Here is an 18,095-nt window from a genome sequence, read left to right on the forward strand (position 1 = left end):
AATTTATTTATGTGCATGTATATATGATTAGTTATAAGTTTGCATTATAGAAAAAATTTACAAAATAAAAAATAAATATGTATATTATAAATATTGATAATCACGTGATAGTTCAGTTATTAATATTAAAAATTTACAAGTAAGAATTTTTTTTAATGAAAAATTAATTTAATTTATAAAACTATTAAATATATTTTAAAATGCCATGAAAATATATTTTTTCAATGTCATATTTAATATTGTTAAGTGGTCTAATTTCTTTTAAGGTTGATTCACAATTTTTTTTTATATATTTTATTTATGTATTTTAAAAAAATAAAAAAATAAAAATAGTATTTAGAAATTTAAATGATACAAAAAATTGAGGACCTAATACAAAATCTATATTCATAAAAGTATTACAAAATATAAAAAATGAAAACTAAAAAAATGTGATTGATGCCGAGAATAATTTTCAATAATTTATTACAAATAATAAAAATTAAGGCTAAAACTATTCTACATGCATGGCAAAATATCTCAACATATGTGGTTGAGATTGATTGAGAATAATAAGACCATTAATAACATCACATACCTTCAACTTCAACTTCAATTATTAGTCTTCAGCTACTCTGAAACTGTATTATATATCTCTCTCTCTCGGTCTTCAAGCTAAGCCATGGCGGACTGGATTCTTTCTCCCATTGCCCAGATTATCATTGATCGCTTGGGATCTGAAGCTGTGAGACAAATCTCTTCGCTTTGGGGTGTCAACGATGACCTTGATCAACTCAGACAAACCATTTCAACCATCCAAGCAGTACTTCTCGACGCTGAGAAGAAGCAGAGACACAACAACCAAGTTCAGAACTGGCTCCAGAGGCTCAGTGGTGCTGTTGATGATGCCGACAACTTGATGGACCAGATCAACACTCAAGCTTTGCGACGCCAGGTCATGTCTGGAAATCAGATTTCCAAGCAGGTATTTCATAAAGTGAATCAATTTTTGTAGTTTATTTTCTTTTATTGAATCTGATGATAAGATTGTGTTTGAATTTCATTATCTATTGTATCGTATTGGTTTATTCAATGAAATTGTACCTTACTCTACTGAATCATATCCATACAGATGTGCACTTTCTTTTCCAGCTCCAACCAATTTGGTTTTCGATTCAAGATTGGTCGTAGAATAGAGGACATCAAGAAAAAACTAGAAGCCATTTCCAATGATAGAAACTTCCTTTTGGAGACAGGGCGTGAAGAGGCTCTGAGCGTTAGTAGAGTGAGAGACAACACTCACTCCTATGTACGTCAGGAAGATGTTATCGGGAGGGACATGGATAGATTGGCCATAATAAGTAAGCTTTTGTTGGAGAGTGGTGAAGATAATGTTTCAATCATCGCCGTTGTCGGCATAGGAGGATTGGGCAAAACAATGCTTGCTAAAAGCGTTTTTAATGATGACCAAGACCAAAAACATTTTGAGTTAAAGATGTGGGTGTGTGTCTCTGATGATTTTGACTTGAAACAAATTGTTGCAAAGATCATTAAGGCCGCCCCAAATGATAAGAACTTGGAAAATATGGAAATGGAACAATTGCAAAAGAGGCTTCGAGAAGTACTTGCTGGTAAGCGATATTTCCTTGTACTTGATGATGTGTGGGAGGAAAGTCATGCTAAGTGGTTGCAATTAGAAGAATTGATACTAGATGGTGCAAAAGGAAGTAGAGTTTTGGTTACAACTCGAAGTAAAAGGATTGCTGATTTTACTGCAAGCAAAGACCAGTCACATTCATTGGGAAGACTTGAGGAAGATCAATCTTGGAATTTGTTTAAAAAGGTGGCTTTTAAAAGCGGACAAGAACCGGAAAACTCTAATCTTGCGAAGATCGGAAAGGAGATTGTTGGAAGGTGCAAAGGGGTCCCACTAGCTATAAGAACAATAGGAAATTTGTTGCGTAGTGAAAATTTAGAGTCAAAGTGGTTAGCCTTGAATAAGGAATTTTCAGAAATACCACAGGTAAGTGAAGAGGACATTATGCCACCCTTAGATTGAGCTATGATCATCTAGCCACCCATTTGAAACTTTGTTTTGCCTATTGGTTTTTATTTCCTAAAGACTATCCAATTGAGGTGGAGACATTAGTTAGGCTTTGGATGGCACAAGGATTTCTCAAGCTATCAAATACAAGTCAAGATCAATGTTTGGAGGAGGTGGGTTATGAATGTTTTATGAATTTAACGGAAGAATCATTCTTTCAAGATGTTGAAGTAGATCAGTGGGGCGTTATAACACATTGCAAGATGCATGATCTCATGCATGATCTTGCAATACTTGTGTCCGGAGAAAAATGTGCTACTTTCCATTCAAATTGTCAAGGAAACATCAATGAAAATACTCACCATGTGTCCTTTGAAGGTGATTCTTTCTCAGTAAGTCAAACTTTGCTGGATCAAGCAAGGAGGGTTCGAACAGTTCTTTTCCTTGATGAATATTGTTCCAAAGTTGAGCTAGATGCAGTAGTATCGAATTTTTTGTTCATACGCTCTCTGAATTTGAAAGGGTTGAAAACCAATTCATTGAATTCGATTGGTAGGTTGAAGCATTTGAGATATTTAGATCTTTCTTATAATCATCATCTAGAGGCACTGCCGAATTCAATTACCAATTTGGTGAATTTGCAAACACTAAAGTTGAGTAATTGCCAGTTTCGAGAATTGCCTAGAGATATTGAAAAACTCATCAACCTTAGGCATCTTGAAATTGGTGATTGTGATGAATTAGAGTATATGCCGAGTGGAATAGGCCAGCTGACTAATCTTCTAACTTTATCAAAGTATGTACTGAAGAAGAACAAGAAACCTGTCTGAAGATATGTTGGTGAGCTAAAAGATTTGTTGAGATTGAATGGTTTGAGAGGCGAATTGGATGTTGTAAATTTGAGCCATAAGAAAGATGAGGTAGAAGAATATGGGTGTGCAAAATTAAAGGACAAACAATACCTTCAATCATTGAGGTTGAGTTGGTATTATGATGTTGAAATTGTTGAAGGAGATGCCATTATTGGTTATGAAATGTCAATGGATGCCCTTCAGCCACACCCAAATCTTCAAGTGTTAGATATAAGCAATTATGGGGGTGTCAAGCTCTCCAGCTGGCTCTCATCACTTGAAAACTTAGTCGACTTAAATTTATTCAATTGTATGAAATGTCAGTATCTAGTTTCATTGAATTTATTCCACGGTCTCAAGGTTTTGAAACTGTGTAGCTTGAAGTCTTTGGAGTACATATCCAACAATATTTTCAACGAAGACTTATTTGGGACAACAAAGACAATATTGCCATCTCTACGAGAACTTGAGTTGGAATTTTTGCCTAATCTAAAGGGATGGTGGAGAGAGACTGTAATTGATCATTCTTTTGTTGCTGCAAATGAAGAAGACAAACACATGTCCTTGCCTTATCTCCCTTCTCTTTCAACTTTAGAAATACGGTATTGTCCTAAGCTGACTTGCATGCCACTTTACCCACATTTGGAAAAGTTGTATCTGGAGAATACTAGCTTGAATCCATTGGAAGAGACATTAAGAATGAAGATGATGAGTAGTAGCGCTGGATCATTAGTAGTATTCCCAACAACAACATCTTCTTTCTCTCCTCTCTCCAAATTGAAAGATCTAACTCTAACAGACATTGAGGATCTAGAATGTCTTCCAGATTGGTTCGAGAGCTTTACTTCTTCTCTCAATAAATTGGGTATTTGGCATTGCCCTAAATTGAAGGATCTGTGTCCAGGTATTCTACATCTCTCGTCACTTCGAAATCTGTGGATTTAAAATTGCGAGGGGTTAGCAGACATGCTTAATGGTGATGATGGCATTATGTGGAAAGCCCTAAATGGAAGACTCCACTCGCTACAACTATGGTCGTTGCCAAATATAGTGACTGTTCTTCCTAAGGGTATCCAACATCTTACAAGTCTGCAACAACTTCATATTAGAAATTGTTATAGTCTGACAACAATTCCGGAGTGGATCCACAACCTCAAATCACTTAAGATACTTCACTTACAATATTGCCCCAATCTGACATCATTGCCTGAAGGAATTCGAAGCCTCACCTCTTTGAACTCACTGACTATTTGGTACTGTGACATGTTATTTGAGAGATGCAAAAGGGAAATAGGTGAAGATTGGGATAAGATTTCTCATATACAACACTTGCTCTTATATCCAGATCCCAACGAAGAAGAAAATGAGGTAGATTCTTCAATCTCAAAGATCTTGTTTTTATTTTCTAATTCAATTAAAACAGAGCGCTTATCATTTTATTCTTTGATATTCCCTTGCAGAATGCGTCAGAGATAAAGGGATGTAACCCCTTCATCTTTTACAGTCAAATTTTTTTCAATTTTTTTTTTTAAGCAGATGCAATTGACTGGTTATACCTTGATGATAGATGTTAAATTGAGCAACAAGTTTGTTCAATAAAAAGTTTATCGGCATAAAAAAATTGGATAACTAGAAAACAATTATATAGCCGATGAAGATTATTCTTTAAAACCAAGTCTCTGTTAAACCCTTTCGTTGTCAAAACCGACTTCTTGCCCTGAATGAGAAATAGTGAGATAGGCCATTCATTAGGTACCAGTTCAGAAAAGCCTGACTCTCATTCTTTCTCTAAGAAAACATTTAAAAAAAAATCAAAATTGTTTCCAAATGTATAAAAATAATAAATGGCGTATTGATACTATGCTAGAAGGCAAATAACCGTGGCCACTCGGAAATTCACACACTTAGCTTAGTATCCCCTCATTGAATAAAACAAGGGATAAGTCTTGACTAACCAATCCACCACTTTATCTACTAAAAAAATAATTCCCACATGTCTAATAAGATAGACATGTCTCGTTTCAACACCTATACCAATAATACTTAGTCATCACTTCACGCAAGTAATACATTAAGTTACTTTCGGGATAAAGTAGCTAATATACTATAATTTAACCGCCGAAAGTAATTCACACTATAGAGTAATTCAGTAATTAACATTTATCACCTCGATTCATTCAACAATTCACAAAATGTTTCCATGTTCAAATCAGGATCACAAAATCAATAGAAGTGATTTCTTTGTCGACAACATTTAATAAGTTTGACTTTCATCATCAGATAGGATAGTGTAACACATATTAAACAAGTTAAAATATGTGATATCTATCTTGAAAACAACCAAATTCAAGGATCCAATGACCCAACAGTTCAACGCATTTTTCTATAAATAAAATTCATCACATACACACTAAAACACAATCAATCTCAAGCTTTTGAAAACCAAATCAATTATTACTTCCGTCCATTACTCAAGCTAAGCAACACATGGCATCCTCATCATCTCAGATGAACTTAGACCTAACTTTAGCTTTACCTGAGCCAAATCTACCCACTATTGAACCTTCACCAAAAATTTCTGCACCCCTACCACAGCTAATGATGTATCCTACGGTACACATCCCAGAACGAAATACTCAATTTCCCAGAGTTTGGCTTCCCAAATTTTACTCTGATACTGGCCTTGTCACGGTGGAGGATTCAGCTATGCTCGATAAAAAGGTGGCCATTAGTATAGGTCAAAGCATACTCACCCCTAAAGACCAAACAATTTTATCCCATAGGTCAGACCTACAAGCTGTAAAAGATTCCTTAGTTCTTACCATTCAGGCGGCGACATCGGTCTCAAACCTAGGCCAACGGGTTCTTGCAAGAGAACAAGAGGTTGACCACTTGAAAAGGTATATAGAAACACAAAAACAAGAGATGCTAACCATTAGAAATGCTAACAAGGGATTGACTCGAGAGAAGGAGAAGTTGGTTAAGGAGAATGGGACTTTAACTAAACTTCTTGCTAACTACTCAGTCGATATGAAGGAAAAATTTCAGACACTGCAAACTACTGGGGAGACCCTTATAGTTGAACAACAAAAGTTGATCAACGAGGTAGAACGTGTCCAAAACCCCAATCCTTAATGTATTATGTACTTTTTTTTTTATCTATATATTTACTACTGTTTCACTAAAGTTTCTTATTGTGTGCTCTCAGCGACAACTTAAAACTCTACTCTCCAAAACACTAACCTGAATATTAACCCTTTAACATACTAACTGAACGGATAGGTCACTTTCAAAGCTTGAGAATATCAAATAACAACCCAACATCGACATCATTAAGTCATCAATTATTTATCACATTAATAATAAAGACATGCATTCAGATAAATAACAAATTTAAGTTTCTCTATCAAGTATGTGAATAATCATTTAATCCAAACTCATACTTATATCATATGGAAACTCAAAAACACAATGAGTTTCTAATACAATTATACAACATCATTAACATACATTAACTAAAATATGGATAGATTATACTAACCATTAATGTGTGGCTTGTCATGTGGCGGAACTCAGTAGCATTTTGGATCCCAAAATTTAATAATATAACGAGTATACGACATCTACAAACTCAAAGCTCTGATACCATATGTAACGTCCCTAATGTAGGGTACGTCCGCCACATACTCGTAATTCTAGGGTTTACGAGTATGTAAGGCACTTGATCAAATGAATTTAAATAAAATGATACAAAGAAATACAGAAAAATTTAAAACTTTTATATAAACTTATTAGTATAAAGTATTACACGTATGAATCCTTTAAATTTAATGTAGCCATATGAAAACTCTAAACCACTATTGCATTGCTACTGAGTCCGTGCTCCACAAGTTGCTCAACAGCTAAAGCCACACCTGGAAAAATGTTGGAAAATAACATAATGAGCTAACGCTCAGTAAGCAAATCTCATGCATACACATACACATGAATGTCATGAGTTTGAAGTGCCCATATACTAATATGCTGACTTATATACTTATGCATTTCATTTATTGCTCATGCACTTTCAAACTTTACTTTTATGATATTTCTTTTAGTTTCACATTTTTTATGGGCCCAATATCACTTGTGCACACTGTTTGATTCGGCCAATGCCTGCAGGGCTTGTTACACATATCATATAGAATCCCATGGGTTCTCCTCCGGCTAGCCATCATCACAGCTAGGCTCATCATAACACTCATTTCATCGTTGCCATAGCTGCCATACTTATTGTACACATATGGAGGAGAAAGACGGGAACATGGAAAGCATGTTTGAATGGTCAACTCTGACCTAGCCCATACTAGTGGGCAGCCACTATTAGTCTTATAGACCTCCGTCTTCTTTGCCGAACTTACTTAATTGCTTCATCAAAACAGTGGCACCCTTTTTAAACATATTATTATCACTTTGCTTAAGTCTTGTGTCATTAAAATGTTTAATTTTACATAAGACTTTTCAAGGCATTTCATAACTTTTCTCATATTCATATGCATGGTCTTATATCACATAATAATGTATCACATAACTGTACATGCCATGCATACATGCTGATGCTGAAATGCCAATGCTCATGTTCATGATTCATGTTGATGGTATTCAATCAAGGCATTGTATCACATCTCATATAACTCAAAACATCTTTAGTCATAATACATGAAGCTTTGGGTTGGTGGCGTTGTTATACCTTAACGTAGAGCTATGGCTCAGGTCTAAGGTTTCTAGCCTAAAAACTTAAACGCTTCATATATCATAACATATAACAAAATCACGAACATAACAGTAATCAACATATTCATCAACATAAGAACACATACTTGCACAAAATTCATATCAATCTTAACCAAGTAAGACATCTTTCACATATCACGAAATTCATAAATTTCATATCACACAACACTATCACGATATTCATATAACCATTCTTCACATACTTATCATATGCATCATCATCATCCCATACTTAACTCATCAGATATACACAATCAGTGTAGTCATGCATCTTACACTTAAGCACAAAAGGTGAGATTCACTTACCTTAGGTCCTTAGCTTATTTTAAAAGTGCTCACCAAGAGTCAATCAATAAAATCCACACGAATCCTATTCAAGGCACATCATTTATTAAATTATATCAAAATCGTAAATATACACTATTGATAGTGTATATTAACAATATCAGAAACTATATAAATGATAATAATAAGAATTATTATCAACGTAATGCAAATAACTCTTCATATAAAACCATGCTTTAAACCTTGCTCATAATATAATGTACTCTTATGATAATAATAACAAGAATAATAATTATCGTCTATAAATAAACTTACTTCAATATTAATAACAAAAATACTTCAATAACAATATATATATATATATATGAATGTATATATTCAAATAGTCATTTTATAAAAGAAATCATATTTTTAACATAAAGTTGTAATAATCGATATAATGATAATAATATAAATATAAATATAAATATAAATATTTATATTATTATTAATTAGTCATAATATCAATTCCAATAATATAATAAATATACTTTATCCAAAATTCACTGGTCTTACAAATATCAATAACTGTAAGAAACTAATATTGATATTATTTTAATATTCAAATATTAACAAAATATTAATATATAAGAATAATTGTTAAATATTAGGTTTACTATAAATCACACTTTTCATATATATATATATATATATGAAACTATATTCTTGATTTACTTAACAAAATAATAACAATAATAATTAAAATTACTTAATCATAATAATTTCCATATTAATATAAAATCAATTAAATATGTATTTTTATACTTTATTTAATATCTAATATTTTCTAGAAAATTGGACAGCACAACGGCTATAAAATGGACAAACCCAAAATCAAAACCTGTATCAGAAATATATATATAATCTCAGACAGCCAGTATAATTACAGAAAAATATTCCATATATCAATAATATATAATTATATACTATAAATACACATAATAACAATTAATCTAATCAATCACAATTAAATCATAATATATAGGTCAAAGAAATTATACCACAATGATCGGGTTCCACAACAAGTCAAACGGTGATTTTCTGAAACTCAAAACGTACTTCGAAACCTCGAACACTAAGTTTCGACCGTTAGTCTACGGTGGATCGCGGTAGCTCGTGGTGGGCCCACCACCCAACTATGGTATATGTAGGAACAAGTTATTGGGTTTTGAAGCCCACAACACGAGGAACGCGATGGTGGTGACAGATCGGCAAACGGATGCCCGAGGTGGCCGAATCGCAACTTTGAAGTCGCGGGGTGGCCGAACTTAAATCGACCAGTTGAGGTGTTTAATCGGCGAGTGAGCTCTAGATTCCCGCGCGGTCGATAGTTCGGAGGCCTCTGAATGCAACGGTCCGGCGCGTGGTTATAATTGGTGGCCGGAAAGTACTCTTGCGTCGTCGGCAACAGTAGCATGCAGAGGAGAAGGAGAGAGAAAGAAAGAGGAAGAGAAGGAGAAGAAAAAAAAAATCTAAGGAGAGAGAGAGAGAGGCTCGGTTAAAAGGCTGAAGCCTTTTTTTTCATTTTAATTTTTATTTATTTATTATTTTTTTTTGAAATTACACTTGGACCCAAAATATTAAAATTCTTTTCAAATAAGCCCTTTAGCAAAACTTTCTTAATTTTTTATAAAAATCCCCAATTAAAATTATATGACAATTGGGTCCAATACTTGACTACTCAAGTTTCTCTCTCTTTAATCTCATTAAAAACATAAAAACATATTTTAAATACTATTTTTCCATTACTATTTCTTAAATTTGTAAACTTGTACATTTTATGTATTGAAACTCTGATTTATAATAAAGAAATGTATTATGAAAATGTGGGATATTACATTAGTATTATGATTATGAACTAATTTTCTATTTAGGATTTTTAATTGAATCACTTGAATCCCTATTATGAACTAATGCAATTTCAATTTTCTTCTTCTTCTTCTTCTTCTTCTTCAATCTTCTTCAATTCATTATAACCTGTTCTTATAGATTGATTATTGATTGGCCATCTATAGTCATATATATATGTTTTTAAATCAAAATCTGAGAAGTGAGATTTGAATCTGCTGTGGTTATATTGGACATAATTCTAATTTGGAACGAAAGTATCCATATTAATTGAGTAATTGTTTATTAAGTTGTCAAGATTAATGCTACCTTTGTGGTTCAATTTACCATAGAAATATAGGAAATTGTCACCTAGGTTGAGTTTATAATTCATAGTATGATTATAGGCTGCTGTATCAACTTATTAATTGAATTAGGCAAAAAGAAGAAGAACTCAGTACTTTGCATTAGGGAATGATAGGGAGGATAGTTGATGAGATTAAATAGCCTAATTATTTCTTCAGTGGTTAATTCAAATGTTTTACTATTAGTTGTTATTCCATTTAATTTTCAATTATTGTTTTTGAACTTTATAGTTTCTTTTGTTGTGTCTACAAAAATCAAGAATTTTAATTGATCAAATAGAAAGAGAAATAAATTGACTGGTAATTGATAATTCAGTCCTTGAGGATGATACTTGGTTTCTTTACCATATTATTACAAATTGCGACTGTGTGCACTTGCATAGCTTAAAAAAATCGCAACAAATAACATTATACACGTGGAAACAAAATTAAGTCTTAGATATAAGGGATCATAAAAACATATGTCATACCTCACTAAATAGCCATTCATAGTCTTTAATAATCCGCTGGAAATAGTCTATAGTTCGTAAACCAAGCCCACAATCAATACTTTTTTGACTTCTTAAATGTTCATCAAACATCTTTTGTTTTTTAGGATTAATCTCCCTTGAAGGATCAAACTGGATATGATCTTCTCGTCGCAATCTAGTCCGACGAAAAGGGTCAATGTATGGTGATTTCATGTAGTGTGAACGCTTTAGTGGTCTCTTTGGAGGGTGTTCTTCAACTTGGGGAAGGTGCTCTTCAAGTTGGGGAGGTTGCTCTTTATCAAGAGGAGGTTGGTCATCAACCTGAGGAAGCTGCTCTTCAACATGAGGAAACTGTTCATGGTATGTTCTCATGTAATCATCACTAGTACAGTTGCCACCATGACCATCATCACATTGGGGCATTGATACGATATTCTGTTGTTGAAGTAAGGAAATTATCTTCGAAGGCAACAATGAAATTTCTGATCTTATCAATGCACATTGTTGATCTATGTAAGCCTTGAGAGCAAACCAGTCAACTTTGTCTCCTTGACTCTCTTCTGGTCCAACTTCTGTAGCTTGACTAGTGGCGTGGCCTTCATTTGTAACACCAACATTGTCACAAGTCTCATGCCTATCAGTGTCATCTCTCGTGGCTTCATTCATAGATTGGACATGCTTTATGTTACCAACTTTAGTAGCTTGGCCTTCAATAGTAACACCAACATTGTCACAAGTCGCATGCCCATCAGTATCATCGGTCCAATTAATTGTACCTCCAAACTCTAACACAGCAGTCAATATATCAATCATGCGATTTTACTTTGGTTCAGGGATACGGATGAATCCTTGCATGTGTGGCATTCTCTTCTCTTGTTCAGTAGGTGAAAGGATACTTTTTATATCCTGAATACAAAAAACATTAATATAAATATATATATGTATATTAAAAGGAAGACTAAATAACAAAAAATAAATTAGATGCTAACCTTGGAATCACCTAGAGCTTCTAGTACATCACTATAAGAGGGAGGTCTCTTATGCTTCCAAGTAGTCCTCCATCGACAAATTCTCGGCATTGATTCATCAATATCATCTCGAAGCTCTACATACTTTCTTGCCACTGCTGGCACACATTCATACACTAATGTCTACACATGCAAATAAGAAAAATTGTAAGGATTTCTAAAATAATGGATGTTCTTCAACTTTACTTAGGGCAATTTTCGTACTGCTAATGGAAGAACAAAGCCTGAATAGGTGAATGACGACATCGTCTTTGCTTTTTCATGCACTGATTTTGCTTTTCCTTTCAGTCCCTTCCGAAGTTGCTTTAATGCATACTCATAAGAATGAGTCCCCCAAGGGTATTGGTTGAACATGTCCAAATTATCAACCAATCCCAATAATAATGAGTCGATGTTAGAAGAACTTTTGTTCCTATGCATTAAGGCCGCAGAGACAAACAAGAGAGATGCCATCTTTAATATTTCCTTGTTACTTACATTTACATTCCTTCGAACTCTATTATTTTGGTTTTGGTTAGACATTTGTGTAAATTTGGCCTTCACGTCGTCAATGGTAACTATTTCTTTCCCACGAAAGTGTCTATCTTTAAATGCATTTGACTCAGCTTGAGTTTCCCAACCTTCTGGATATTCTGAGCATTTTAGCCCAGATATTAATGCATACTCCATCAATGAGAATCGGATCGGTACCCCATTAACAACAAACCACATCTCTGAATCTCTATCACAGTCTGCTTCCCGAATGAGTAATAACCACATCACTTGACTTGAATGTTCATAGTTCTTAAAAAGATCAAGAAAGTGGCCAAACGGAGATTCCTTGAACAATTGTAAGTTGGTCGGGTCATTCTTTAGTACATCATTGATAAGTTTTGTGACCTTATCTATCTGACTTTTTACACTTATCTTGCACTCAAAGTGTTCATTCTCCTCTAATATAGGCTTCAATCGAGGAATCTTTTCAATCTGCAATAAATTAAATATCATATTTCTCAATATTAAATAACATAAAAACTTAAATATTTTACAAAACAAAACTTACTGGAAGTGTTTTCTGTCGTGGCATAGAGGAGGACTCTAATTGTTCATCAACATGTGATTCTAATTGTTCTTCAGAACATGTCACTGACTCTTCTTCAATATATACCTATTAATTAAATATAAGAAAAATATAGCTTTTTAATCAATAGAGTAAAAAACACGTTAGTCGAGCTCTACTCACTCTAGTTGAGCTTTACACTAAAATTTCATTTAGATTTTGGAAATCTCGACCATATTTGGTAGAGCTCTACTAAAGCCTGGAAATCTCGACTATGTAAGGTCGAGCTCTACTCACACCATTCGAGCTCTATACTACAACTTCAATTAGACTTTGGAAATCTCTACTGTGCATGATTGAGCTCTACTCACATCAGCCGAGCTTTACTCACTCCAGTTGAGCTCTACTCACAACAGTCAAGCTCTATGGTACAATTTCAATTAGGATTTGGAAATCTTGACTATGTATGGTGTTGCTCGACTCACACCAGTTGAGCTCCATACTACAATTTCAATTAGAATTTGGAAATATCCACTTTGGTCGAGCTCCACTCACACTTGTCGGGTTCTATGCTACAATTTTAATTAGACTTTGGAAATCTCAACTATCTATGGTCAAGCTCTACTCACCAGTCGAGCTCTATGCTATCAATTAGACTTTGGAAATCTCAACTCATGCTAATCGAGCCCTAAACTGAAAGTTCATTGGGTTTTTAAAAATCTTGACCATAACCACTTGACCTATACTTGTTCTAGTTGAGTTCTACATTTTAAACCAATATTTTTCAAATCATGCATTTAGTGCTCTAAATTTATAGCCAATTGATTTCAATTAAATATATTATCTATTCTAAAAAAAAGTACAAGAATAGAAAAAATGTATTTAACTTCATTTACCTCATTATCTAATTGAGTCGTGTTGTGTCTGTGGGAGGTGTTGGTGGCACACTAGCATCCAACAATTTTGAGCACGACGACTCCGGACTACATTCATGAATAATCAACTGTCGTTGAATCGGTTGTTGTGGATCTCTAATGCTTGGTACTTTCGTTCGTGCCATGGAATCTAGGAAATAAAATGTATAAGAGTTGAGCTTGGGTGATTGGACAATCGATCCACCTAAAAATGCTAATAAAGCAAATTTATATAAAAATATCATTATTCGAACATCATAATAAGATCTATTTAAATATATGGGTCTAAGAAAATTGACTTAAAGTGATTATGTACCGTGATTGAAATCTTCAATAAAAACAAGGTTGTTAATATATCAATTATCAAACTAAGCTAAAATGTACACTCTACATCACATATCCAATATGTTTTTTTAACAAAAAAAGAAAGATGATGAAGTAGTACAATTAATCAATGCAATGTAAGTATTCATTTTAAATATCAAACCATAAGCAACAACACATATTGTATATTAGTTGAAAATCTCAATCTAATTTAATAAAGTTAGTTCATTGAGACATTTTCACAAATATATGGTTTGCATTATTATTAAGATTGTAAAATAAAAAAATTAATAAACAAAATAAATATTATAGCAAAGTGTAATAGATTACACAAAAGTTTAATACAAAAAAAATGGGTACTCATTGTCATTTTAATTCAAGAAATCAACCCATTTATATGTGTATATAAATATATATATATATATATATAAAAGCTGAAAGAAAAGAGGAAAAAAAAACAAAAACAAAAAAGTGAGAAATATACCTTGGTGTGGCAGTGGGAGTGAATATACTTTTGTTGTTTTGCTTCTTTTCAATTCTTTGATAATTGTACTGTGATGTCAATATTGTATTATTAATATTGTAGTGAAGGAATATAATAAAAAGAGAGTGGGAAAGTGGGAAAATGGGGCCTGGGAAACAAGAGAAGATAATATTTATATATTGGGTTTTCAGTTAGAAGGTTATTTTAGTAATTGTTTTCTTAAAATTGTAAAAAAAAAATTAAAAAAAGAAATAAATATTACTCAAATATAACCAAGTTATATTGTTAAAACCGGGTAATCACAAGGTTATATAACTCAATAACCCCTATATTTTGTACCATGTGCCAAATTTAACATATATTTTAGACTACTATTATAATTCAATTTTATGAAGATAAGCTAAAAAATGGATACACATCACTTTTATAGCACTCCATTGGAGATGCTCTTACAAGTTTTTTAAAAGTAGCAAATAACAACATCGAAATCAGGTAAGAGCAACTCTAACATAGTAAAAAAAATGGTACATTACTATATCTTAATACATTTTAAAACATACTACTCCATTGTTGTTTAAAAAGTGTGTCTAATTTGAGTTATTGGAGTTAATTAAGATGGGATTTAGACCTTACTGGGTTAACAAATTAATGAAATGCGTAACTTCAGTTCGATATTCGTTTCAAATTAATGGAGTAATCTATGGAGAAGTAATTCCATCAAGAGGGTTGAGACAGGGAGACCCTCTGTACGCCCTGGTTTTCCCACGGGCTGATTAGCAAGTCGAGCCTCGGACTAATCAAGGTTAGTCCGTAGATTTCTCTAGGCCAGAGCTCCTGTTTTCGAGGTCGTGCCTTATTAGCTCGAGGGATCCTCAAGGACTCGTCAAGGTTGCCCAAGACGGGCAAAGAGCCTAAAGGCCGAAGGTCGGTTCAGGGGAGCAGCTCGTGGTACGAGCTGGCCTGGACCTCTGACCTTTTGTAAAGTCAACACACGCAAGTTAAACGTGCCTATATCTGACATCACGTGTCCGATATCTCCCTGACTTCTCGAACACGCAGCAGGAACGTGCGTATTCAGACACCCACGGCTGGGTTGGGCCGTGCGGCCCATTATCTCCTTACCTACCGATTTGACCATACTTATATGTCAGGTTTAGGAATTAATCATGAATGTCACAGAGTTGATATGACAAATAAGAAGGTCACGGGATGACCTCCTTGCCAACTTCCAGGGGCCTTCTCCTATAAATATGGGGACCCTGGGAGTTGATAGGGGTTGGAAAAAATAGTCTCAAAAGAGATATATATTTTGTAATCAAATACCCAGAATAGATCAATAATATTGACTAGTGGAGTAGAAGGATTTTAACCTTTGAACCACTTAAAAACGTGCCTTAAGTCACCTAGTTCATCCTCTAAGATTTCATATCTGTGACGGTTCTACTTTCAGCACTAATCCCTTTCTCTCCTTCTCTTAATTACCTGTTGGCGAAGAACCGCGTCAACACCCTCTATCACCTTATCTTTTCCTGGTTTGTGCAAAAGGTTTTTCAGCTTTACTTCAACAAGCGGAAAGTAGAAAGGAAATAAAGGGACTAAGAATAGCTAATACAACTCCCTTCATTACCCACTTATTCTTTGCGGATGACAGCCTCATTATCGTCCAGGCATCTAAGAGATCTCTACAAGCTATACAAAACATTTTTTCTCTATACTCGACATGTTCTGGACAGGTAATGTTTTTAACCATTGCAATTAAATTCTAGAAGACACAATAAAGGCATTCACTAATAACTAGCTCCAATTAGAGATATCAAAACATATGTTTTTCCAATTATTCAAATATAGCTATAACTATTATCTTTCTTTTCTACGCAGATGATCAACTTTACAAAGTCTTTATTATATTTTTCTCCAAATACTTCAGAACAGATTGCCACTTTGTATACATCCTCTCTAAATATGCAAAGAACTGATTCTATAGAAACATATCTGGGTCTACCGATGTTCAATAAAAGACAAAGTTTGGATGAAGCTACACTTATGGCAATCAAAGCTTTTTTCTCAAGCTGGTAAAGAAATCTTACTTAAAGCTATTATCCAAGCTATGCCAACTTATCTAATCTCATGCTTCCGTATACCAGAAGGTTTGTGCCAAGAAATTGAAAGAATACAAGCCCGATATTGGTGGGGTTCTACTACTGAACAAAAGAAAATTCATTGGCGCGCTTGGCATAAAATGTGTAGACCAAAGTGTGAGGGAGGATTGAGATTCCGTGGTTTTATTCAGTATAATCAGGCACTTCTGGCAAAACAGGCTTGGCAATTACAAATAAACCCTACATCCCTTCTTGCAAAAGTATTCAAGGCAAGATACTATCAACATACAAGTATATTGGAGGCTAGAGAAGGTCATTATCCTTCAATAACATGGAGAAGTATCATCTGGGGTAGGGACCTTTTACGAAGAGGATTGCGAAGACGTATAGGAAATGGAAAAGAAACTTTGGCCTTTAGTGATCCATGGATCCCAAGACCTCCATCTTTTCTCCCAAGTACAATTGATATATCTGATCCCCTTAGAGTACATGATCTCATTGAAACTCCTGGTTCGTGGAACATGATACGAGTCCAACAATTTTTTAATGCTGCCGATGCCCAAAACATCTTAACCATACCTCTAACTCAATTTGATCATCCAGATTCGTGGCTCTGGCACTATACAAATCATGGGAACTATTCTGTCAAAAGTGGGTATAATCTAGCTTCAGCTATGGACACTACACTGCCATCTTCATTTGTTACATTAATAGCAATGTGGTGGAAGTCTTTTTGGGGAATCAAAATACCACGTAAAATTCTACATTTTTCTTGGAAAGGCTACCATGAAATATTGCCCACTCTTAAAGGTTTAAATCGACGAAATATCTCTAAACACTGTGTTTGCCCACTATGTGGTTTTGGAGAGGATTCTAATGCACATGTTGTCTTTTGGTGTCCTTCCTCTAAAGAAATATGGGATTGGTGGGATTATCCTTTCATGTCACATAGGAAAGAGGACATTTTTTTAAGGAGATTCTACTCTATGCCTCTGAAATTTTGGAAAAAGAAAACTTTCAAAAAATGCTCATCATAGCTTGGGCAATTTGGTTTGAGAGGAATAAAAGAACCCATGGACATCCAGCAAGACTAGGACATCAAGTGTTTGAATGGGTAACCCGATATTGGGAGTCGATACGAAGTACACAGAGAACGACGGAGCAACCCATACAAAATGCAACATCTAGAAATCAAAGAAGAGAAGATTCGAGGAATCAATCCAATATCGTATCAGTAGATGCTGCATTATCTAACCAGACAGAAACGATAGGATTTGGAGCAATCATCCTCTCCCCAGAGAATGAAGTTATTGCAGCTTTATCTAAGCCCTTAAAAGGTAAGTGCCATTGTTCTTTAAGTTAAAACTTACTACAAAATCTCAAAATTAATTGATAAGAGGCATTCCTATAAGTGAGCAAAAAAGGTAAATGGTTATATCGATCTTTGAAAACTTAACCAAAGGGATTCATCCATTTGGTTAAGGTTATCTTATTGTTCTTGAGGGAGGTTTGTTTATAGTCTTTTCAATTCCTAAGAAATCCCTTAGTTTTGTTTTTGCCTAAGCTCTCTTATG

At 34.1% G+C, this 18,095-nt stretch overlaps 1 protein-coding gene across 1 annotated transcript; it reads left to right on the forward strand.

The window, feature by feature from the left end:
* The first annotated feature begins 634 nt into the window (after positions 1–634).
* Positions 635–3,819, forward strand: LOC133833129 (putative disease resistance protein RGA1). Its single transcript, XM_062263386.1, has 4 exons — positions 635–964; positions 1,112–2,002; positions 2,116–2,768; positions 2,856–3,819. The coding sequence occupies exons 1-4, from the start codon at positions 662–664 to the stop codon at positions 3,817–3,819; spliced, it is 2,811 nt and encodes a 936-aa protein (XP_062119370.1). The 5' UTR covers positions 635–661.
* The last annotated feature ends 14,276 nt before the right edge of the window (positions 3,820–18,095 follow it).

Source organism: Humulus lupulus, chromosome 4 (genome assembly GCF_963169125.1).
Source record: "Humulus lupulus chromosome 4, drHumLupu1.1, whole genome shotgun sequence".
Lineage (NCBI taxonomy): Eukaryota > Viridiplantae > Streptophyta > Magnoliopsida > Rosales > Cannabaceae > Humulus > Humulus lupulus.

Coding starts and splice junctions, on each gene's coding strand:
- LOC133833129 (XM_062263386.1), top strand. CDS start 662: ATGGCGGACTGGATTCTTTCTCCCATTGCCCAGATTATCATTGATCGC. Junction 965..1,111: donor GAAATCAGATTTCCAAGCAG/GTATTTCATAAA, acceptor ATATCCATACAG/ATGTGCACTTTCTTTTCCAG. Junction 2,769..2,855: donor GGTGATTGTGATGAATTAGA/GTATATGCCGAG, acceptor ACCTGTCTGAAG/ATATGTTGGTGAGCTAAAAG.